General features: G+C 41.2%; 1 protein-coding gene across 3 annotated transcripts; it reads left to right on the top strand.

Annotated features, from left to right (window-relative positions):
* Positions 1 to 743: 743 nt before the first annotated feature.
* On the top strand, positions 744 to 22,334 carry tjp3 (tight junction protein 3). 3 transcript variants are annotated; one of them, XM_073475712.1, is made up of 30 exons: positions 744 to 874; positions 9,729 to 9,785; positions 10,377 to 10,501; positions 10,979 to 11,081; positions 11,164 to 11,458; positions 11,541 to 11,644; positions 11,749 to 11,938; positions 12,094 to 12,169; positions 12,272 to 12,369; positions 12,562 to 12,655; positions 13,134 to 13,316; positions 13,410 to 13,513; positions 13,848 to 13,935; positions 14,649 to 14,725; positions 14,994 to 15,090; positions 16,059 to 16,147; positions 16,244 to 16,316; positions 16,484 to 16,566; positions 16,665 to 16,728; positions 16,821 to 16,977; positions 17,748 to 17,856; positions 17,942 to 18,161; positions 18,250 to 18,455; positions 18,542 to 18,637; positions 18,736 to 18,815; positions 19,777 to 19,987; positions 20,105 to 20,205; positions 20,334 to 20,912; positions 21,667 to 21,731; positions 21,827 to 22,334. In XM_073475712.1, exons 2-30 carry the CDS (start codon positions 9,738 to 9,740, stop codon positions 21,945 to 21,947), a joined length of 3,936 nt encoding a protein of 1,311 aa, XP_073331813.1. In that variant the 5' UTR covers positions 744 to 874; positions 9,729 to 9,737; the 3' UTR covers positions 21,948 to 22,334. The 3 variants fall into 3 exon arrangements, with proteins under 3 accessions (XP_073331813.1, XP_073331811.1, XP_073331812.1); XM_073475710.1 differs by lacking the exon at positions 744 to 874 and adding an exon at positions 4,403 to 4,771; XM_073475711.1 differs by lacking the exon at positions 744 to 874 and adding an exon at positions 6,312 to 6,628.
* Positions 22,335 to 24,334: the final 2,000 nt, after the last annotated feature.

Here is a 24,334-nt window from a genome sequence, read left to right as displayed (position 1 = left end):
TCATATCATCATTGTTTTTAGAGCAACACGGGACAACATTAAGCATATATTGTTACTGTGACAGCACAAAACACCCTATGTCATATTTACAGTGTTGTATAAAAAAACCCAACTCATACTTGAGTAAAAGTAAAGATATCTTGTTACAATATGACTTTGGTAAAAGTGAAAGTCACCCATACAAATAGTACTTGAGTAAAAGTCTTAAAGTATCTGATATTATCAGTAATTTTCAGGCAATAAATGTACTGAAGTACCAAAAGTACAAGCAAAAGTCAATTATACATGTATTTATTCTGCATTCTGTGTCGAATGATTAAAATTAGATGCAATATTCATCATTTTTCTGATAAGAATTGTTTTTTTTATCCGATTGTTGATAAAATATCAAATAAAATGTGCTACTTTGGTTCTGATGCTACAAAGTAACTAGTAACTAAAGTTAACAAATAAATATAATTGAGTAAAAAAGTACAATATTTGCCTCCAAAATGTGGTGGAAGTATAAAATACCTCAAAATTGTACTTGACTAAATATACTTAGTTACATTCCATCACTTATCTGTGTTCAAGTACTTTTACTGAAGTGAAACAAGCCTCTTTATCTCAACCAAAACTGGGAGGAGGACCTATTTACGTGGAGGACCAACTTCCGGTTGGTGGCGCGCTCCTCGCGTGATGACGTTGTGAAACTCACCTGTACGTCGAGCCGTCGACGCCACACCTCCGCACCTGTCCTCAGGGAGATTTAGGAGAAACTTTTCAAACTACTGGGGACAGTCTGCTCGAGTGGGTGAAACCGTGAAGAAGATTTTCCAGCGTGGATTTTTTAAAGTTTGACGAAATCTACCGAGAGACACGTTCACGTTTACAGGTACGTTAGCTTCACTGCTGTCAAATGTTTCCTGGTGCTCAGGTAATAAAAGCGTGGCTGTCAGTCCACATCATCAGGCTGACGAGAGAAATGCGAAGTTGAGGAACAACTGAAAGCTTTTACTGAAGTTATTTAAAAGAAAACGTTATAATTTGTGTGACTTAGACAGGTATGAAGACCTAAAACCTGAAGCTAAAAGGGTTCAGCCGCTAGCACAGGAGCTAGCTTTGAGCATTTGCAGTGGTTTAGCCTATAACCGGATATTTACAACAAAAAGCCTGCTAGCTTCATCAGCTGTGGACAGTTATAAGGCTTAAATGTCAGCTGTGGTTGTTGTCATGCTGTGAGGTTTGTTAAATGATATTTTGGTTTGTGGTTGACATAATTAATAGGGTGTGTGTGTGTGTGTGTGTGTGTGTGTGTGTGTGTGTGTGTGTGTGTGTGTTGTTGGGGTTGGTGACTGTCAGCTGCAGCAGCCCCACTTTCCTCGCCTTACCTGTTCTGCCACACATGCAAGTTTCTACCTGCCTGCCAGAGAGTTTCACAATAGTTTCGACTCTGCATTCCCAAACAGCTGCGTCTTCTTTTCCCCTCGACTCCAATCAGACTGTTTACTGATACACTGTTTGATTAGAGATGACGAGACCGTGCATTCAGACCAGAGGGGGCTGCTGTTCTGGCAACTTCCTGTGATTTAAGATTGAGTCCCAGGTTTTTCTAGCTGAATCAGGAACCATCATTACAGAAACCCGCTTGAAGAGAGCTGTGTGCGGGTAATGTGGATATATGTCTCTGTTGTACAGCGTCACATTGATTCAGATTATTGTTGCCTTCGTTGTTGTCGTACCAAGGTACAACAAAACCATGTTTGGCATCTCTCTGTTAATTAAATAAAAGACATGTAAACTGGAAGCAGAATATAGAACAAAGACAAGGAGATAAAAGCTCATAAATGACAACAAATACAGTAAAAGCAGCATCTGAGATGAAGTAAAGGGCTACTTTGGTGTAAACGCTGTGTTTAATCATGTGACTTTTAACTAAGTGAAATAATCTGACAGTATATACAATAATATCACCCAGCCCTAATTTAAATGTAATATTTAAAGCCAGTTTGATTGGTCATTAGCCATCTTACAGGCTGAGGTTATCTGCTTGAGATTGTGATGCTCCATTAGCCTCCAGGTAGCTTTAAATTACACATGGTGCACTCTGTTTACTGTTTATTCGTCAACAACACCGTGCACAAAAGACTGATCTTCTGCTTTTGTTTTTGCATTGATTTTCTTTGTTAAAGTGAATCAAAGTGCATCTATGAATCTGTTTTCCTCAGTGTGCAGTGCTGTAAAAAGTACCCAGAAGTCATACCTGAGTAAAAGTAAAGATATGGTGTCGAGAAGTGAAAGTCACCCACACAAATAGCACTCGAGTAAAAGCCTTAAAGCATCTGATGTTGCATGTACTTAAAGTGGCAATAGACAACTTTCCCCCCCATAGCGTTTCCAGGTTGGCGCCGCTGTAGCAAAGACAAATGGATCGTTTTCCTTTCCGAGTCACAAATAACAACAAAACAGGACAAAACGTGAGATTATTCAATCATTTCGTCGATAATGGAGATGTGAAAGCAGACAGAAATGGTGCCAGGCTGCCAACCTGACTGAACTTACAGTGAAATCTTCAGTTTTCCTGTGAGAATTTGTGCCCGGTGGCTCACAAAATTGTATAGTGACGGCAAGTTTTATAAGGAACAAGCCTTAACGCAGATGTTTTCATTATTCTGTCCATCACATTGTGCAGTCAACATTTACTTCATAATATGTTACAGTAGAAAACTTTTCTATTGCCTGTTTAAGTTTTAAAAGTAATGTTCTGTCAATATACTTATACTTATACTATGTAGTGGAGTAAAAGTGCAATATTTGCCTTCAGAATGTAGTGTAGTGGAAGTAAAAAGTAGTAGAATATACTTGTAAAGTAATGTAAAGTACAAATACCTCAGAACTGTACTTAACTGGACGTACTTAGTTACATTCCATCAGTGTTAGTGTGTATTTCTTCATAACCCGAGTGAAGACATCTGTATGGAGTCCAGGCAGCTATAAAGTGTACGTTTACAGTACTTAAACACTGTTGACAGTACATGCCGCGATGAAGTAACTCCAGTGTGAGCGGGAGCTGCAGTACAAAGCCTCGTCCTGTGTAATTACAGCTGCTCTGTAAACCTCTGGAGTATTTGTCTTTCAGATCTCAAGACTTACACAGAAAGCTTTGCTGTTCCTCATTAACCACAGACCCACTGTATGTTTGAGTCCACTCGAGGCTTTATTACTCTCTCAGTCATTAATTTTTATTGGAGCAGGTTGTTTGCGTGATGCACTGTTGAAGAATTCCAGTTATGTGTCACACTGAAAGTAGGCCTCTGTTTTCACAGTGAGGCTTTAAGTTAAGCTCTCAGCTAACCTGCGCAGGTGCTCTGGAGGTGGTAGTGTGCACGTTGGACGGCCAACAGGAGTGGCCTCAGTTTAAAATGAAAGAAACCCAGCCTACCCTACTGCTGAACAGACTTTTGTCCTGACACATGACTGAGTGATTATTTACCTACTCGAGGGGGCACACCTTTACAGAGTGTTTGCTTTGGTAACAGTAGTGGTTGTCTGACGTTCTCTGTTTTCATCAGACTTGTGAATAATTCAGCAGTGGTGTCCTGGCTGACCAGAGGCCAGCTGTTCCACCTGGCTGAACCAGAGCATCTGTTATGTAGCTGCAGCTTTTTTCAAACTGACAAAGTTAGGGCTGCATCTAATAATTATTGTCATTATCGACTAATCTGGTGATTATTTGCAGGATTTAACATAGTCCATCAATGGAAAATAAAAAAAAATTAAAAAGTATTGCTCCTAGATTCCAGCTTCTACATAGATCAATTTTTTGATTATCAAAGTAGTGGTTGATTATTTTCGTTGCAGCTCTAGCCACATTTGTACAACCCAGACTCTTCTCTCGTTCTTTGAAGGACGTTTTGTGCTTCAGGATCTGATAAGCTGTTTGATCTAGTTATCGCTCTCTGTTCACCCTCCAGGTACAGAAAGTTCCTCCCCGTTTGACTTCCTCTGGTACAAGTGAGTCTGTGACTGTAGTCTTGAGTAGGCAGGGCCCTGATAAACAGAGTCGGACAGAAAAGCGCTGCAGCACACCCACTGTTTTGGTTGTGCATCGATGCTGACCATGAAGGGGAGATACCATGAGAGCTCTGTGTTGCCACAGTGTCATTTCCTTCTCCTGAAACAGCTCAGGGCCTGTGCAGGAACCCAGGAAACTTTACTCAGGACAAGCAGACCTATAGTGTAGCAAACACCCCGTCAATTATTAACGGCCCAGTGCTCTCATTCCCCCGAGGTAACCATAGCACCCAGCAGGCTGAAACTCAGCCAGTAGACTGGGACCTGCTGCTGCTGCTGCCTTGTGGGAAAGTCTACAAGTTAACCAACACACACACACACAGCAGAAGCAAGCGGACCTATGTGACTTTATGAACCAGTCACACAGGGAATAATACTGATCATTACTCTGGAGTGATGGACACATCTGTGGGAAGCAGAGGAGAGCCGATGTGTCTTTTTCATTTTCAGGATTTTAAGCTGAATACTGTGAAGTGTCCTGTGGCCTCGTTCTGTGGATTGTTTGTCTTTTTTTCACTCCGAGAGCTGCATCAGTGACCTTGTGTGGCTGAGACACAGACTACATATTTGTGTGCGCCTGTAACAGTTGGACGGAAGTGACTGAGTTAATAAGCAGGTTTTTTTTTTAATCATCATGAATCTGACGCAGCGAATGAAACTACTGAAGCACTTTGGCTCTTTGCCCCCGGAGCCTAAACCACCGCTGCTAGTGGTTCCTGTAAGTGGATGGTAGTGATGTAGCAACAGCCTGTACTCAACCTCTTAATGCTCCAGTGCTGTCTGTGTTGTTATGTGTTGTCTTTTGTGTTACACTAGATCAGTTTGCAGTTTCATCAACATATTTTACACTTTGTCGACCGCCACAGACGATTCGGCTGGTTCATCATCATGACGTTATTTTCTAGTGTTTATTTTTATATAGATGTGTGATAACAATAATACCAGTACACTGGACATAAGAGGTTCAAATACACATAAATTATATGTACTGCCATTTATTTTTGCATATCTGACGACATACACACTGACCACACAAGGATAAACTGTCTGTAGTAAAATTCTGATCCATCAGTGTGACTCGTTAATACATTTTGTCATTATTTGACAATTTATTGACTAAATGGTTTCTAGATTAATTGAAAAAATATTGAAAAAGGCTAATTTAATTGTGAAAATAAATATAATTCGCAGCCCTACTCATGTAATAATGAATAATATTACATGGAAATGTGTTGGACATTTTGTATGAGACATGATGAATTATAATGTCAGGTGAAGGTTGGAATAAGGAGTCACGATGTTCCTAATGACCAATTTCCCTGTTTAAAGGGGCTCTGTGTTGTGCAGGAAGCTGGTTGTTCGTTCATGTTAGCTAACCCTATTTCTAAACTAATAATAACTACTGTTGCTCTGTTAGCAGAGCAGAGAGAGGCACTGAGACAAGGCACTCGTGAACGTGCATAAAGTCACATCCTTTAAATTGTTACAGAAAATCCAACCGGAGTCCTTCACAAAGAAATCCACAGTCCAGCAGCATTAAACAACTTCAAAAAATCATCCACAGGCTGGTATAGACAACTGGGAGGGCTAATTTTTCACGTCACGTTATAATCCGCTCACATATGGCCAATTAAAAAGGGATTAATACATGTACATTTCTACAAAGAGCCCCTTTAAACGGAAGTTTAACTGTCAGTTGGCCAGTTTTTTCAAAGTAAGATGACACTTAAAACAGTCAAAAGTTTGCATAATTTTAACTATCAGGTTTGTCCAAAAAAAATATTACATACACTATATTCACATCTTCAGTTAAGGTGCATAGTTAACATACTGTAGGTAACAGATGCTTGTTTTTTACTACTATACTAGTTATAAGTTTAACTTACTAGTATTTCGGGTGCAGAGTAGTGAGTGTGCTGCTGTTAACTCTTATAAACAGTGAAGAATATTTTCTTTTATGTGTAGAGAAATATTTGTCTGACTTGAAAGCAGCCAACTTTAAACTCTGTGGGTCATATTTTCTTTGTTTATACTCTTGAATGTCCATGTAATGTTTTAACATCTGGAATGTACTTCACCACTTCAGACTGATGCAGCTCTGCACACCTCTCTGTGATTACAACCCCCGTCACATTTAAGATACTTCCCCCTGCTGATGTTTGTGTATGGGGATTTGTGTAAGGCCGTGCAGCTCCACCTTAAATCCAGGTTTATTGAAGGGCACTAGAGAGTGACTGTGAGAGTGGGCAAAGGTGGGGGAGGAGCGCTCCAGGTGAGTCCTCTCCTAGATGTTTTTTTCTCTTCTCTCTCTGCTGAGGGAGAAACTCGATAGCCCGTCACATTAGGAATAATTTGAGTAGGAGTGTATCAGGTTTCCATCATCTATACAGAGCTGATCTGAGGAGGAAGGAAACTGAAGCTGGATGACTGCGGGATCTGTGATTGTTTAGCTTTTGGTGTTGCTGCCATATGGAATATAAAGAGCTGTCTGTTCGTTGAGCGCCACAGGCCACAGGTGTTTTGTTCAGCTTAGGGATCCCAGCGGGACATGGAAGTAAGGTTCAAGGACCAAGTGGTAAGTGGAAAGGGAGGAACACAAATCATTAATAGCCTTATAGTATACCGCTGCTTGAATGTAGCTAAACCGTAGCTGTTAAAATATGAACAAAGGACATAAGTTGTTAGCGATATGAACAAGCCCTCAGCGAAACCTGAAGTAGCAGGAGTGTCGGGAAGGAGAGCAGGTTGTGGCCTTAAACCAGGCTCATGTCAGGAGACTGGAAATCACTGTCAGCTTTCTTAATTCTATAGCTTTAAATTAATCGCAACTCCTTTGATAATCGATACATAATTTCTGTCATTTTTCAAGTAAAACGTCAAACATTTACAAAGGATTTGCTGCTTTGCTTGTCATTTATGAGGGTAAATGAAGAGTCTTTGGGTTTTGGACTGTTGGTTGGAAAAAAACAGCAATTTGAAGAAGAATCATTAGTTGGCAGCCCTTTAAACATCTGATTTTTACAGGAGCTTTTGCAGTTCAACTGTATAGTTAGAGGACTTAGTTCATGACTATCCGATTCATCGAAACATCTAATTTGTGACTGACATGAATGATTTTCAGTGCAGACACACATTGATTTGCTTTGCTCCGCTCCAAACTTATTTGTTTTTAGGAAATTCCCTCGACATGACGACGATTTGCATGTTTTCTTTCTTTAACTTTAGTAGCGGATGATAATTTAATACAGGTCAACAGTGATTTCCTCTTGTTGAACATTCACAGCGCTACAGAGTTAAAGTTTAACTGACTGTACCATCAGCGTGCTGAGGTTAAGCTGCTCTTCCTGAATATAGGTCAGCTCAGTACTTTTGTGTTGCAACAGTGTTTTAACAAAGTCGTCCTCTTATGAAGTTGTTTTACAGTCATATTTGCTCCTTGCTCATCATCTGATTCAGTCGTTACCGCTGCTCCCTCCGGTTTATTATCCTTGTTTGACTTGTGTGCTCAAAGAAACTGCAGTGAAACTACAAACATCTTCAGGTTTCATCTTAGATTAAAATTAAACTGCAGCTCGACATGCAGTTTGAAATTCCTCAGCCAGCTTTTACTTCAGCGATGGTTATTCCTCTGTCAGGTTAATGATTAACTTGTTCAAACAAATGGCCTACTGTTCACAGGTCACTCTGTGCACCTGTGCTCATGGTTACCTCCACCAGCGAGTTTGAGATTTTTGTGGTGATCATATGGGAGATTTCTGCCCCTTAAAGATTAGAGAATGAGACCAGGACTGACTTTAGGACTGCAAATAATGATTATTTTCGTTTTTAAACGATTAGTTATTTGGTCCATAAAATGTCAGAAAACGGTAAAAAAAATGTTGATCAGTGTTTTCCAAAGACCAAGATACCGTCCTTAAATGTCTTGTTTTTTTCCCCACAACCCAAATATATTCAGTTTACTGTCACAGAGAAGCAAAGAAACCAGAAAATATTCACATTTAAGAAGCTGGAATCAGATATTTTTTACTTTATTTCTTAAAAAGTTCCTCAAACTGATTAATCTGTTATTAAAATAGTTGGCAATTAACTTAATTGTTGACAACTTATTGATCAGTTGTTGCAGCTCTAATTGACTAACTGATCAGTGACTTGATGTTGTATGTTCAGATGATGTGTTTGGGTGTGACAGGATATTAGGTACCTGGCTGATGTTTGAGCTCAGTGAATTCCTTTAAGTTGTAAGTGTCATCTGTGCTGCACTGCGAGTGTTAACAGATGTCACTCTCTTGTACTCGTGCATGTGTGTTTGAACAAGTTTGTGTTTTTTCACTTGACTACAACAGTACCTGTGTGTCTTTAACTAGAGGAGCTGGCTTTACCCGTTCTTACTGTAACTCAACTTCCCTCGTTCGGTGAAATATAGTTCACGGCCAGCCTTTTTTTGGTTTTGAAAATAGCTAGTATGTGGAAAATGATGAACACGAGAGGCATTTGTTCATGTTAGTGCAGCGAATAACCGTCTGTGATTTGTTGTAGGAAACAAAACAAACAAAAACTTAAATCAATCAAAATGTTTTTGGACAGAAGTGTAGAAATTTGCTCGACACAGATACAACAAACAGCAAGTCCAGTTTTCTTAATTGTGCCTCGATACAGCATCAAATAACCAACGTGACCAAAGTGTCTTCACAGAAATAACCTGGTGGTTTAAAAAGTATTGACTGAAGATAACTTGACTCTTAAGGAATGCTCTGCTATGTCACCAGCCTCCAGGTCTGAGTGAGCTTGACTGTGTGCAGAGAGTCGAACATAGAAATGTGCTGTGTTGAACAGGCACAATATACATGTATCTGCGTCGCTATAGGAGGAAATATGCTCTAGAATAGGGCTGCAACTAACCATTATTTTCATTATCAATTAATTAGCCAATTTTCATAATGAGGGATTAGTCTATTAAATGTCCAAACATTTCTCAAAGCCAAAAGTGACGTCTTTAAACAGAAGCCTCTTCATTTACGATCATGAATGACAAAGAAAAGCAGTAAATTCTGACATTTAAGAAGCTGCAACCAGCAGATGTTTAACATTTTGTCTGGAAAAATTACTTGTTTATTAAAATAGACAGTTATTTTTCAAATCAACAGAAAATAAATAAATAAATAAAACGGCTGAATAATCTTTTTTTCATGCCAAACATTTGCTACACAATATATGACAGTTCACTGGGGTTTTGGTTTTTGGGGGTTTTGTAAGTTACATTTTTTCATGACATTTTTAGGCCAAACAAGAAATCAATCAATCAAGAAAATAATTGTCCAGTTTACCAATGTTGTAAATAACTGTCACTTGCAGCCCTTGTTGTCTCTATACAATGTTTTTGAATGTGTACACTGACTGAACAAGCCTCAGGTGTTATACATTGTCAACACCACAGGGACAGGGACAGCGCACACACACAGGTAGGTAGGTATAGGTAGCCCCTCCTCCATACCGGTCTGGCAGGATTGAGGCAGGTGACAGCATGCTGAGATCAGTCACTCTTCCTACTCTTCAGGCTCAACCGTCCTCCCTGTAATAACCTGGATTATTAGGAATAATTTATGATTTTACATTGTCTCAGTTAAATACTTCTGTTCTCATCATTGTTGTGTGTGTTGTTGTTTTTTTCTTTCCAGAAACCAGGCATGGAGGAGCTAACAATATGGGAGCAACATACAATAACACTAAACAAAGTAAGTGGTTGTTTGTAGAGAAAAATCAACATATGACGTGTGTGATTGGGGTTGTGGTGGGATTTTGGTGAAGACATTGATGTGTTTTCCTTTTCTGTACATAAAAAAAATATATATTTTTTTTAAAAAATGCATAAAATTCACAAGAAATTAAAGTAGATCTGAAGTGCAGACCACTTGATCTTTGGTGCCTCGGTGCAGTTTGGTCCGTGCTCTCTGGCTGCACAAACACAGAAGTGAAAGTGGAGCCTGGATGTATGGCACAGAGGAAGTTTCAGTATTGTTTCCAGGGTTATTGTCATGGGTCTTGCGGGGGTTGAGCAGGACCGAGCTTCAGACCTCTCAGTTTCACAGCACAGACTCCAGAGGAATTCACAGCGACACACCCAGCTGCTCTTCACTGTCCCGCCTCTGAAGGCCGCTGGAATGTGCTCCGTCTCCCTCTATCTCGACGCTGCATCTGCAACACATGCCCATACTCTGCCCGCTTACTCTCCTGCATTCTTTCTCTTCGTTCGTGTCACTTGCTATCATCTTCTATCCATCTGAAAGCCTGTTTTTCATTATTTTTTTTTTCTCTCATAATGACAGGATTCCAAACTGGGGTTCGGCTTTGCCATATCAGGAGGCAAAGACAAGCCTCACCCAGATACCGGGGACACCACTGTGGTGGTGTCAGACGTGCTGCCAAATGGACCAGCCATGGGACGACTGTTGTAAGTTGACCGTCGCTCTGACGTGACTCTAGGAACCTTAAAATTAGAACTTGACTGTAAACATAAAAAAGGACACGATGAATAAACAACATAAAACACAAAAGTATTCATACTGGCAGAGATGCAAATTTTCGTCAGCTGACAATAATACCTGAAATATGACACAGGAGCGCTCGTATAAAGTCTATGCATGCTCCAATATGTTCGCTCGCACTTTTTGTGCCCTTCGTATCATACAGGGTGACAAGAAACACAAATAATTAACAGATCTCATGTTGTTGTGCTGCACAACGTGATTGGCTGATGATTCCTGGTGCGAAAGCTTCCTCAAACTGATTAACCGATGATCAGAATAGTTTATGACTGATCCCTTTGTCAACTAATCATTGCAGCTCTAGTGTAAAGGCTTTTAAATTGAAGGTTTGTGAGCCCACCAACATAACCAGGCTCACATGTGTGTTTGCTTTTGCTCTGCAGCACCAAAGACCAAATCGTCATGGTCAACGGAGTGTCGATGGATAATGTCCACTCAAACTACACCATTCAGACCCTCAAGTCCTGTGGCAAGACTGTAAACATAGTGAGTATGAAGGAAATGTCTTCTAATCTATCATGTATTACTGTTCGCTCATGCCTCTAAATCTGTCCATGTTTCTCTCAAGACAGTGAAACGTCCTCGCAAGATCCAGATCCCAGCGACAACTAGGCCGTCTCGGGCTGCCTCCCATTCCAACCTGCTGGATGTAGACCCCCCCAGACGAACACGGCGCTACTCAGACGGCAGCGACAACAGAGACGACAACCGCTACCGTTCCCGAGCTCGAAGCAACACGCCAGACCGCAATGGGCACGGAAACACACTACCCCTGATGTCGTCGGGGTACAAGAGGCTGCCGTATCAGGATGTTCCAGAGAAACCCATCAAAACTACACTGCTTAAAAAGAAAATCACAGATGGTAAGACTTCAGAGAGCAGGGAAAGAAGTTCCCAGGAGAATTTCTGATTTCTGATGGGATTCTTGTTTTCCTCTTCCTGCAGAGTATGGATTGAAGCTGGGCAGTCAGATCTTCATCAAGCACATGACAGAAACAGGCCTGGCTGCAAAGGAGGGAACTCTGCAGGAGGGAGACCTCATTCTCAAGGTGAACATTAGGAACTGGATAATTAATCTAAAACAACTGTGTCAATACACATACAACATCTTCCTTTGTCTTTTCATGTTAATCAATTTATCTCCTTCAATCAGATCAATGGCATGACGACAGAGAATCTATCCCTGCTGGAGACCAAACACCTGGTGGAGAAGAGCAGGGGCAAACTGACCATGACCGTCCTCAGGGACGACCGCAAGTTCCTGGTCAGCATCCCAGAGGTGGAGGACAGCGCCCCCAACAGCGAGGACGACCGCCGCCGCGACAGCAGCTCCGAACTGGAGGGTGAGAGATGACGATGAAGAGGGAGGGGGAGGGAAGGTGGGGTATTAAATGTGAGCATGAGAGTAAAAACTCCTCTGAACTATAGTGTGCAAGAAGAAAGAAATGTAGAAGTCGTTGATGTTCACTAAATTAAATTGTTTTGTGATTCCCATCAGACATTTCAGACCTTGACGCGGATATCCCCACTCACAGAGCGTCTCGTCATCCCACCAGAGAAAAACGGACACGCAGGTACACACCACACCCACCACGCCACCAAAACTGACAAAAGTTGAATATTACAAAAATAAAGGCACTTAAGAATTCCTGTATCTGTTTTTTTTTTTTATCCAGAACAAGAGCTGAACCTCCTCCTGCCAAGTCTCGCGATTCATCACCGCTGCGCTCCACCTTGACTCGGCCTCCAGCAAGAACTCACGCCTCTCGCAGAGGTGAGTCCTTCTGAGAATGTTCATCCTCAGAAGACATTACATTAATATTTTGTTTGATATAAAGTGGAGCTGTGTTTTAGTAGTGTGTTAGCAAAAGGTTTAATGCATCTGTAGCTGCTGGAAGTCACGTTGAGATTGAAATCCAAAAGATGAAGGTCCTAATGAGGTTTCTGTCGATTATTGCTCCTCCAGCTCCATCTGAGTCGGAGTCGGACCGCAGTGCCTCTCCTCCTCCTCCTGTCAGGAGACACAGTCCGGACATGAGGGATCACTCCAGCAAATACAAGTCAGTATCATCTCAAAACATCCATTTTCAGCACAAACTGTGTATATTTCCTTTCTTTACAAGAAAGCATGTTTTGTTTTGTTTTTCTTACTGTACACTTGTGTTTGACTCTTACAGCAGCCTGTTCATCTGTGGAAACCCTTTAGACTTGTTTCAGTTTCAGTTTTAGTCTGACTGAATTATTTTAGACTAGATGATAGTAGAACGGAGTTGGAGTAATAATCGTTCCTTTCATTCCTCTGCATTGTCAGTTGATACTCCCCACGTCTGAAGTCTTTGTCAGGCACATACACTCTTGTAAAACCAAATCAGGTTTTTCCAGAAGTAATCTAGCAATGATTACTGGGTTTTTCTAAATCCCGGTTATCCTCGGTTAAATTAACTTTGTGGTTACAGAACATAAAAACACACAAAAACACAACAAATATCAAATAAGATTCTATCTAAGAAATAAATTTTTCGTTTGCTCTTTCTCCAGAACTATGTCCGGTGTGTCCACCCTCCCCAACCCCAAGTCCGCTCCTGCCGTCCACAACTGGTCCACCTCTCGCCCCACCTCCTCCGCCTCACGGCCTCGTAAGCCTGTGTCGGATTCTGACTCTGACCGCAGCGCCTCCCCTCCACCGCGCAGAGAGAGCCCCCGCCCAGACAGCAGATACAAGTAAGGACGAAGCTTGATGCATGAGAAATGAAATCTCTTTTTCCACCACACATTTCCTAACTGTCTTTTCCTCACACTTCTTCTCCCCTTCAGAGTTCTTCCTGATCTGCCCCTACCTGGCCTGAGAGCTTCCCCCATCACTCTTCGCACAGAGCCACCGAGGAGGGTCAGCTCTCCTCTAAGAGTCCCACCCCCAGGTCAGTGAACACACACAGACACACACACATAGACAGATAATCAAACTCTGTTGTGGTGGTACACACTTTGTCAATATTTGTTTAATCTTTGAATGTTTGCTGCTGAACATCTGTTAACAGTCAAATGAAGCTAAAGCATGAAAGGTGCTCTGTGCAGTGTGCACACTACACTAACTAACTTGGTATTAAATACTGTGGCAAGAGGAAAAAACAGTACCATGCGATAAAGAATATAACAAAAATAAAGTAGTTGTTACTTCATGCTGCAGCACGGTGAACAGCATCAACGCTTGCTGCGGTTATGTTCCATAACTGTTGTCCTCCTTGTTCTCAGACTCTGAGTCCGAGTCAGACGACGGCAGCTCGGCGCCTCCTCAGAGGCACAGCACCACCTACAGTCAGGACTCCCTCAGCAGATACAGGTACAGATGAAGGCCCGCCCAACCCCAACCTCCAACCTCCAACCCCCCCCCACCCCCCCTTCCTGAAACCCAACAAGATGTCACGGACTGGGACAATGAGCAGACTGTGCACGTCTCCCCCCCGTTATTAAAATTAGCTAATCGCATGTTTTTATTTAGGTTATAAAACTTAAATTACCTATATGTCTGGTGATTTTTATTGATTTGCTCATTTTGTGGCTGAAGTCTCATTTTGTAGCCTTTATTTTTTTGCTTGATTTGTGTTTGTGACTGTGTACCTTGTGTTTGTGTTTGTTAACCAATGAAATAAAAGTGACTTCCACTGAACATGTCCCTCTCCTGTATGTGGCTAAGTGTTGATTAAACAGAGGACACTTATCGCTGAAGCAACAGTATTCCAATCAAACATCTGATTAACAGTTCTGCCATTTTATCAGATCTGCATGTTTTATTCAGCATGTTAAAAATCATTAGCTTACAAGACCAAACAAGACAACTGATACGACTGAATGATTAATTTTGATCAGTTACAAAGCAGTAAAGCATCAAAGAGAGAGCTTCCCTCAGAGACTCTAAGGTGAATATTCAACATTTCAGTCTCACCCTCTCATCAATAATCATCATATTAGCCACGCGCCCCCCCCTCTCCAAACGTAACTGAGATTTGTTGTCTTCCTCCTCCCTCACTCCCGCCTCCCTCTCTTCTCTTGCAGAGTCCTACCAGATGTGGCTGTGGAGCCGCCAAAATGGAGCGTCGCCAGCCCCACTGCCAGCAATCCACCACAGAAAGGTTTGTATAATTGAGTCATTGTGCATTATTGTGGAAGGAGCTGTGTGTGTTTGTGTGTGTGTTATTTTAATTCAAAGTGTTTTATGATTTATTGGTGGTTTAAATATCTGACACATTTGACATGAGCATTAAAACTTAAGATATGTTCTTATTGATTGTTTTTGCAGACATATTCATCTACATTTTTTTGCCTCTGACCAATGAATAATTGGCAAAATGCATCCAAAATGATGTGCTGATTGTTTACATAATTTATTGATCTTCACAGCTCCTTCAGAGTCTGAATCAGAGGCCAGCTACGCATCCGTCCCTCGCAGGAACTCTACAGACAGCACAAACTCCAACACGGCTCCAAACCGATACAGGTGAGCGATGCCGTGAGAGCTTCAGTCAGAAGTTGACTCTCTCTGACATGTCTCGTATCTGTTGACAAGTCAGCTACCCAATAGACCCTGTTCGCAGGAAAAACACAGGTTTTACGTGTCCCAGTAAGCTAGGTCAGTGAGTGAGGATGCACAATACCAGAACCCCAGAACCAGCTCACCTAAATGTAATGAATCCATCATTACACCTGTGCTTTTCCTGCTTCGACAAGTCAAAATGTCTGCAGTGAAAAGGGTCTATAGCTGAGCCCAAAGCGCTCAGAAACACACCTCTAAATACTGAAAACATGACCTGCCGGACTCATCAGAAACCTAACTCTGAACTTATCCAAAGTACCTAAATGTAACATCATCCAACACTGTTGACAGTAAAGCAGCAGTCTATTGGTCGTAACCTGAGCACGTGCATCAGAATATGAGCGGTTCACATAATATGCCTGTAGTTAAATATTTGTTGATGGTAAACTGAAAACACTGACACTTGGAAAGACATGAAGCATGAGCCAGTGAGATGAACGGGTCTGATGAAGCCCATCTGAGATGAAGAAACTGTTTTGCTGGCAAATGTAACATGAATTAGTGTGCTATAAATACAGAATACAATAAACCTAGATTATTAAAAATTACATGAGAGATGTGAGTGCACCATGTAGATCACCGCCTCACTGTGGAGACGTGTGAAATGACACTGACAGGATGTCTGACTGGTTCAACTGCTTTACACTTTGTATAACACTTTGTACACACTGACGACACATGACATGACTTCCTGGATGGATTGCATCACATAATGTTTCAACAACATTTTTGTTTGAGTAGGATATTTATTCAGCAATCTCACATTGGACAGTTAAACAAAACAAATATTCAGTGTATTATTACAAGATGACGATGACGAAGGTTAAATGATACATTGTAGTGCATTACATGTATTTGTCTTCTTCTCTCAGAGTCCTGCCCGAGGTAAAATCCTCTCCAGTTGCTGTGCGGCAGGAGTCTTCTCGTCGCGCCCCATCACCCGTCAGACCACCTCCTGATGGTCAGTCACACACTCCCACCCTCTCCTCCTCTGTGTTGTCAATTAGGGAAATATCAGTCCTGACCACATTATCTGTTGTGTGTTTATCTCCTTCAGACTCGTCTGAATCCGATGAGCTGTCTCAACTCAGGAGGTCTGGGAGCTCTGAGCGAGGGGAGAGCAAGCGTCGGTAAGACTGACCACACATTTCATCTCAATCAAAGCAATATTCTCACATTTAAACTGTTGTTTTGCTGTTATAAAGCTTTCAGAACGTTCTCTTGGTTCTTGTATTGTTTTAGGTGTAGAAGTGTAATTACACAAATATGACAGACTGATGTTTTCTCCACCTCACAGCGTGACTCATGTTCCTCGTCCTGCTAATGGAACCGGTACCATCAAGTCTGGGATTTCGGTGAAGAGCAACCCACCACTCTACTGTAAGGAGTTTGATGATCGATTAATTGTTTGCCTAAATTAGTGATTGATTAATCAAAAAAGTCTAACTGTTCACTCTCTGTTTCCTTATCTCTTCTAGCCAAGACTGCAGAAGAGCCCATCTACTCCCTACCTCCAGATTCTTACCCATCACCTAATCCAGGGTGAGTAATCTTCATTTACATGGATGTCAACATCAAGTAAATTCATCTCAACAGAAATACATGTAATAAAAAATTCTTCTCCTCACTCTCAGGTACAGCTCAGACGTTCAGACGGTGTCGTTCGTGAAGGAGGGCAGCGTTGGTCTGAGGCTGGTGGGGGGAAACGATGTTGGCATATTTGTAGGTGGAGTTCAACCAAACAGCCCCGCCTATCAACAGGGAATGAAAGAGGGAGACCAGATCATGCAGGTGAGATCGTATACCGTTTTACCTTTTTAAAGCTTAACGGTAATGAAAAGGTTAAATGGAAACTTCAGCCCAAAATCAGAAATGCATGTTCATCCCCTTACCTGTAGTGCTATTTATCCATCTAGATTGTAAGTTGCATAGAGATGTCTGCCTTCTCTCGACTACGAGTGTCTCGTATGTGAGTAAAACGCTGCTTCTTTCTGCATGGTGATACGGCCGGTGGGTGTAGTTCGGTAGAAAGAAAATAGTTCCTACATGAAACTGCTCACAACGAGGTTTGAGTGCCCTCTAGTTCCATTATATTGGAGAGAAGGCAGACATCTCTATAGCCGATATCTCCAAAACGCAGCAACACACCCCAAAACAATCAAGATGGATAAATAGCTCTACAGGTAAGAGGATAAACATGTATTTTTGATTTTGGGGTGAGCTATCACTTTGTTTATTTCAACATATAGGACTGGAAACTGTTTAAAACTCAACTACAGATCCTTTTTCAGCATGTTAGCTCAAGATATTGGAGAATTGCATCAGTCTGCCAAAAATATTACAGGTCACCATGAATCAGCACAATTTCTGTTATGTTCACATCACATCTCCCTGCTAGTTGAGCTTCAGGAAGTCAAAGGGGAATAAAATGTGGTTACAGTGAGTTCTTTGTGACTGTGTAATCTGCAGAAGTCAGTTGTTAGATGTCTTTTTGCCTTATTTTATTAAAATTAAGCTTGTTTCTATTTTAACATAAAATATTCGGACTTCTTCTTCCTCAGGTCAATAAAGTTGATTTTGGTCATTTCACACGAGAGGAGGCAGCCAACTTCCTCCTGAACATCAAGAAAGGAGAGCAGGTTCAAATCTGCACTCAGCATAAGATGGACAGTAAGTTTGTCACTTAATTGCTTAAATGATAATTATGGGTGAAGCCTCCACCGATTAGCGGTCTTAACTTTCTTCGTTTCCTCAGTTTATAAGAAGATCATTAAGTCCAACCTGGCCGACAACTTCTACATCCGCACCCACTTTGACCACGAGGCAGAGGGCCCCATCGGCCTGGGCTTCTCCAGAGGAGAGGTGTTCAGGGTGGTGGACACGATGCACCGCGGGAAGCTGGGCAACTGGCTGGCCGTCCGCATGGGGAACGACCTGCATGAGATGGATAAAGGCACCATCCCCAACCAGGCCAGGTCAGGAAGAGACGGAAACGAGATTTAGATTTGTTGTTTAACCGAGAGCCGTTATTTAGTTTTTTACATCTGTCGCTACCTCCCGCAGGGCTGAGACGTTGGCCAGCTTAGAGCAGGCACAGCGGGGAACCGGGGAGAGGCAGGTGTCTGGACCGAGAGCCGAGTTCTGGAAACTACGGGGGCTCAGAGGGAACAAGAAGAACGAGAAGAACACCCGTCGGTCTCGTGACGATCTGCTGCAGCTCACCATTCAGGGCAAATTCCCGGCCTATGAGAGAGTCCTGCTCAGAGAAGGTAAGTTTTGAAAGTCCTGTTTTTCATTTTCCTAACAGCATTGAGTTGAGTAAGTCTGAATAATCCTGAGTTGTTTGTGTCTGCAGCTAACTTCAAACGACCCATCGTCATTATGGGTCCTCTTAATGATATTGCCATGGAGAAGCTGGCCAGAGAAATGCCTGATGAATACGAAGTGGCGAGTGAGTGCCTTCTTTTTGACACTTTCTTACGTGATGTTTTAGTTATTCTGCACCGATCTGATGATTTAAATTAAACACTGTTTTTTGCTTTAATGCAGACATGGTTCCTCGCAGTGGAGCAGCAGACAGTGGCTCCACAGTTATTAAACTGGACACTGTGAGGAGCATAGCAGAGAAGGTGAGCCGGTCTTAGAAACATTTTGTTATTCAGTCACTCTTAAAACAACAAAAACTTGTTAGTGTGAATGCTGAATGCTTTGTTATTCCCTCCTCCGTACGTTTTTTGGCTCGCTACTCCTTCCGCATCTTTTGGGTTACAGAAACCGTTCGACTATCAAAATGTTCAGGTCGTTACGGAGATGATGGATTTGATTTGACACCATTCCAACTTTAAAGCAGCTATAATACCTTAAACTATATTTCTTGTACTCAGCTTTTTTAAATCTTTTATAGTTTTTAAATTATGACAGTTTTAGTTATATGTTTTTCTTATCTCCTCTTCTGCTTTTACATGTGTATTAGGCTCGCTGAGGTCAGTGAGAGGTTTGCTTTTCGGCTATTTTCAGTTTTTTTTGTGTTTTTGCTTTTTGCTCTCTACATTCCACAATTTTCACCTCTCATACACATATAAAACAGAAAAATGTAGGAAATCTTCTCTATTACTAATGATACAACAACAACTAAACCAACTACTTCAGGTACTACTACGACTACATCAGCAATAGGACATTAAGTTTTAGATTTTTTAGCCTTCAAGCAAAGAGAGCCCTTCATCCTGTTATGCCTTTTCAAATATTGAGCTTTTTTCAACTCATTCCCCTCTCCTTCATTACAGTACTGATCCTTTTCAGGGACCTCATTTAAACTTCCAGCTTTGACAGTATTAAAGTTACCTCCAAGCTTTTCTAGTTATGTTTTTTCATCTCTTACCTTCTCAAGCTAATGTAGTTTGACATGAGTGTTTGTCAGCAGTGTAGTGCAATGCATTTCACGCAATTGTTGTTTGCCTTTTCAGCTTTGTTTTCAGTCTCAGTTCAGATGTCAGCATTCACACTGTATTTTTGCAAGAAAAAACATTTTCTAGTTTTGTTTGCATTCTTGCTTACCTCCTCACGCCTCACTGTTTTTTCTTTTCCCAGGACAAGCACCCTCTTCTGGACATCACTCCCACTGCAGTGGAAAGGCTCAACTACATCCAGTACCACCCGATGGTCCTGTTCTTGGACCCTCACAGCCGCAAAGACATCAAGGCCATGAGGCAGAGGTACAGCCCCAACTCCAACAAGAGCTCCAGACGCCTTTACACACAGGCCCTCAAGCTGAGGAAACACTGCAGCCACCTCTTCTCAGGTAATGACACATCGAAACTGATCAGAATATAAGATAGTAGGCATGAAGCTTCTTTTCCTTTTTTGTCTGTGTGCTTGTACCAATTTGCACCATGTTTTTTCCTGTTTTTCCCTCCAGCCCGTATTGACCTGCAGCCCAGCTCCAATGTTTGGTATGAGAATCTAAAGGATAAGATCCGACACCAGCAGTCCAAACCAGTCTGGGTGTCTGAAGTCACGGTACAACAAACAGCTCTTCCAGACCCACACACAGAATTACAATGTCATATTTAACCCCTTTTCTCTTAGACTTCTTCTTCTTCTGTTTAGTTGCAGACTAATAACTGAATTATTTTTCCTCTGTGCAGTTGGAGAGTGGTGAGGAACACGACTTGGATGCTCTGGACCAAACCCAGTCGGACTACCTCAGTGCTGCCAGCGACCTGGAGGACACTGACGGAGAGGCCTTCACTGATGGAGAGGCCTACACCGACAACGAAGACCTGGAGGAGGCTTATCCCGGTCAGAAAAAGGCCGATCCTCCCAGAGGCTCCAGGGTAGTTGGAGCTGCTTTAGCCCGATCATCTGAGCCTGCCTCCAGGCACCGCAGCCCCGACGAGGACCCCGAGCCTTACGCCGACAACTACTCTCTCAGAGAAATCCCTCCGCTGATGCACGTACCCGAGCCCAGGGTTCCCCGTCGGGAGAGTTACAGCCCCCCTCACAGCGCTGCTGAGGAGGAAGACCCCTCTCACCGCAGCTTCACAGACTCAGATTTCAGTGCTCTTGATATAGTCGCACCAACCACTCCATCAGACGGACCCCCTGACTTTATAGCCCCCGACCCCTCCACTAGATACTCTGTGAACGAGCCTGCGTATGCTGAGCCGGAGCATGTGAGCCCACAGCAGGCCAGCCTGTCTGCTATTGAGGAGAAATTAGAGCAGGTAAAGAAAACATTGCTCTTATTTAAAGGATTAAACCCATGTTGTTATGTATTTAAGTCCATCATAGTAAGTAGTCAGTAAATTGACAAAATTAACTATTTTCATAATCAATTATTTCTTCAGTTCATTTTTAAGCAAGAATGACAAATGACAAATGAATGACAAATATTCCCTGGTTTTAACTTCTCAGATGTAAATATCTGCTGGTTTATTAGTCATGCATGACTGAATATCTTTAGGGTTTTTTTTTTTTTACTGTTGGTTGGACAAAAAAAGCGATTCAAATGTGGCGATTTGAACTTTTAGAGACTGACAGACATTTGGGGGGAATTTTTTAGACCAAGAAATCAATTATTTCAGAAACAAAATGCAGGTTTATCAATCATGAAAATAATAGTTAGTAGTGTTAATTTACATTGCTGCCGTAAAACCTTACAAAAGCTGAGAATGGGCTCCCAAACTTAACTCAAGTTACTTTTTTTAATACAAAAAGCTACATTATCATTTCTGTAAGGTCTCGTTTTCCCAACAGCAATTGAAAGCACCAGCAGTGGAAGTGAATTATTACCACACAACTAAAATCTAACTTAATCCACCAAGACCACCAAAGATCGTCTGTGAAATTAAGATGTGTGTTTGTTGTAGTGTGTATTTATTTAGGTTAAACCTATGTTTCATAGTCAATAATCAAGAGGGGGAAAAAAAGGCTGAAGAAGAAGTTGTTGTTTAACACCAATCTCTTTCTCTCTTGCAGGCTCGCTCTGCAGACGCACAGCCTGAGGCTCGGGCCGAGGTAAAGAAGGGCCCTCAGTTCATCGTGTAAGTCTTCTTTCGCTATCTTTGGGTTTTAGAGTAAAGAATAAAGACTAGAGTTTGTTTACAAGTCTTGACCCACCTGTCCCGCTCTTTGACAGACTGGCACATCATCACCAAGCGGTCCAGTTCAGACGCACACAGATCCGAGGCAGCGACAGCTCTGACGATGACGAAGACGAGGCAGAAGACATCGAATGGGGTCCTGCGACTGAACTCTAGAGTTTGCATTGAGGATTAAAGATCGAGTCTACTGAACTAACGAGGACATTTCACTCCTCCAAGAAGCTCTTTGTTTCTTGGATCATTTTGAACACTTTCTCTGCTGAAGAGTTTTGTCTGGGATATTGAATATTCAAGATTTCTACAACCTTTTTAAAAGATTACTGAGTGCCTCATTTCTTTACATATCTTTTTATTTAAATAACTCCATGTCAAACAAATCCATTTACCCTTTGTCATTGCTGCTGCATGTAACTTGTATACAAATTCTAGTTTTATTAGAAATCACACTAAATGAGTCTCTTCTCATAGAAACATGCAAGAATGTGTATTAAATGTGTGGATGCTGTATAACTTTTCTACATTAAACTGTTTTCTTGATTTCAAGCATGTTTTTTTCATCTATAAAGTCTGTGGATTCAAATTAGCAAATACAACCCTGATCACTGATAATCACTGATATCAGCTAATGATGTGAAAATGAATTGTTATCCATGGCTGCATAACCAACTGAGCAAAGAGGGCAATCACCCCAGACTCTATACCTCATATTGTTGCAGTTGTGTTGTTGTTTATTTGATGAATTGTACCTTTGCGTGTTTACATACACCAACCTGCAAAATATCCAGAAACAAGGGTGGCTTCTGCGTTTTTGATGATTCCTGAGGCCTTGTCTTGAACAGGAGCCCTGGTGTTAAAACCTCTAATTTATTAGCTGATGTTGTGCTCACATGGTGCTTATTGTGTGTATCAAATTATCAAAAACTCACATGGGAAGTAGGGATCATGAGTAAGAGCCGGGTCCACTCTACATTCGCACTTCACTACTATCAAGTTAAACTTTTATTCTTTCATTTCATCCCCTCAGACTTCATCGCTGAGTCCCTCTCTGGTGGTCAGAGTGGACGGAGGAGACAAATGTATAAACACCAGTTTGATGCAGAGTTCAACATTTCAAAGAAGGAGAAGCAGAAGATTCTCTATTTATGTCGCATATCATACAATGTACAACATGGTGAAACTGGTGCTCTGCACTTAACCCATCCCGAGGGTTGGGGTTATTCGAACCATTCGAATATTTTATTTTGAAAAACATCTGTATAAATTAGGGGTAGACCAGTTATCGGCCCTGGCTGATTACTGGGGGCTACATGTACATTCAGCATTTTCAGATTATTGGTATCAGTGATTCTGTCAGATTGCCAATAAACTAATTTAAAAATGTGTTACTTTGGCTCTGACGCAGCATCCTCTCACACAATGTCTGTCATTGTCATCAATCCCACAACAATATTTGATTTGTAACGCACCAATCAATAGCCTATCAACACTGAATAATCAGAATCTGCAAAGTAACGTAAATGTATCAAAGAAATGTAGTGGAGAGGAAGTGTAAAGTAGCAGAACAAGGAAATACTCAAGTAAAGTACCTGAAAGTACTTAAGGACAGTACTTCACTTCATTTGGTTCATTTCATCACTGGTTGTTCTAACTTTTGACACTAAGATTTTAATTTTTACTAATGAAACTTTTATGAAATTAATTTATGGTGTGTGAATTTTACTTATTTATTGATTTCAAAGTGGAGAATTCAAACCACATTTGGAGACATTTTAGGTAGAAGTAAATGATTGATTGCTATAAATTCATTGGTATTGACAAGTGTTAATGGTTTACAATTAGATATCAGTCAGTTGTCTTTTTTTCCTCCATGGAAAGCAGAGAAAAATATACATCAGAGGCATGCGCAAGGTTTTTTCTTCAACCTGCCTCCTGTAAGTGACTCACGTTTTGTGCTGCGTGATCTTAACCCTCATGCAACTGCCATAAAAATACTATACATTAATATTACTTTCAACTTTCACTGGGTTACATTTTTAAACCAACATGGGTCCTGATAATAACTACAAAATATTCATCCACTTTCAGGATTTTAACCCTTTAAATACTGTTATTTTTAAAAACATATACTTAATAAATAGTATTTTTATGGTAGTTTTTGACATGGAACTTTTTTTCTGTACTAAACGTTGTCTGTATTTATCGGTTGCATGAGGGTTAAGTTTTATTATTATGTGCCCTATAGGACACCATGGAAAATAGCATGTATTTGTACTATCTAGTGAAAAGTAGTAGAAGTTACAAAAACTCATCCAGGGTCACAGAATATAAGCCTGGTGACATGGGTTGCATGATTTGATGCTGTGATGACAGTGGCATGAAACAAAAAGTTTTAATGGGTTTTAATGGAAGATAATATGAACATCAGTTTTAGCTGTCTGTGTGTAATATACAGTGTATTATAGACGCATTATATGAGCTGAGGTTGTAATTTAAAAGAGAAAAATAACACACCTTTGCCAAAATGTATGAAACATGCGTCAACA

The sequence above is a fragment of the Pagrus major genome, chromosome 11 (assembly GCF_040436345.1).
Source record: "Pagrus major chromosome 11, Pma_NU_1.0".
Taxonomy (NCBI): Eukaryota; Metazoa; Chordata; class Actinopteri; order Spariformes; family Sparidae; genus Pagrus; species Pagrus major.
The sequence above is the reverse complement of the archived record's forward strand: the minus strand, read 5'-3'. Positions and strand labels throughout refer to the sequence as shown.

Coding starts and splice junctions, on each gene's coding strand:
- tjp3 (XM_073475710.1), top strand. CDS start 4,688: ATGAATCTGACGCAGCGAATGAAACTACTGAAGCACTTTGGCTCTTTG. Junction 13,936..14,648: donor GACTCCCTCAGCAGATACAG/GTACAGATGAAG, acceptor CTTCTCTTGCAG/AGTCCTACCAGATGTGGCTG. Junction 16,317..16,483: donor CGAGGGGAGAGCAAGCGTCG/GTAAGACTGACC, acceptor TCCACCTCACAG/CGTGACTCATGTTCCTCGTC.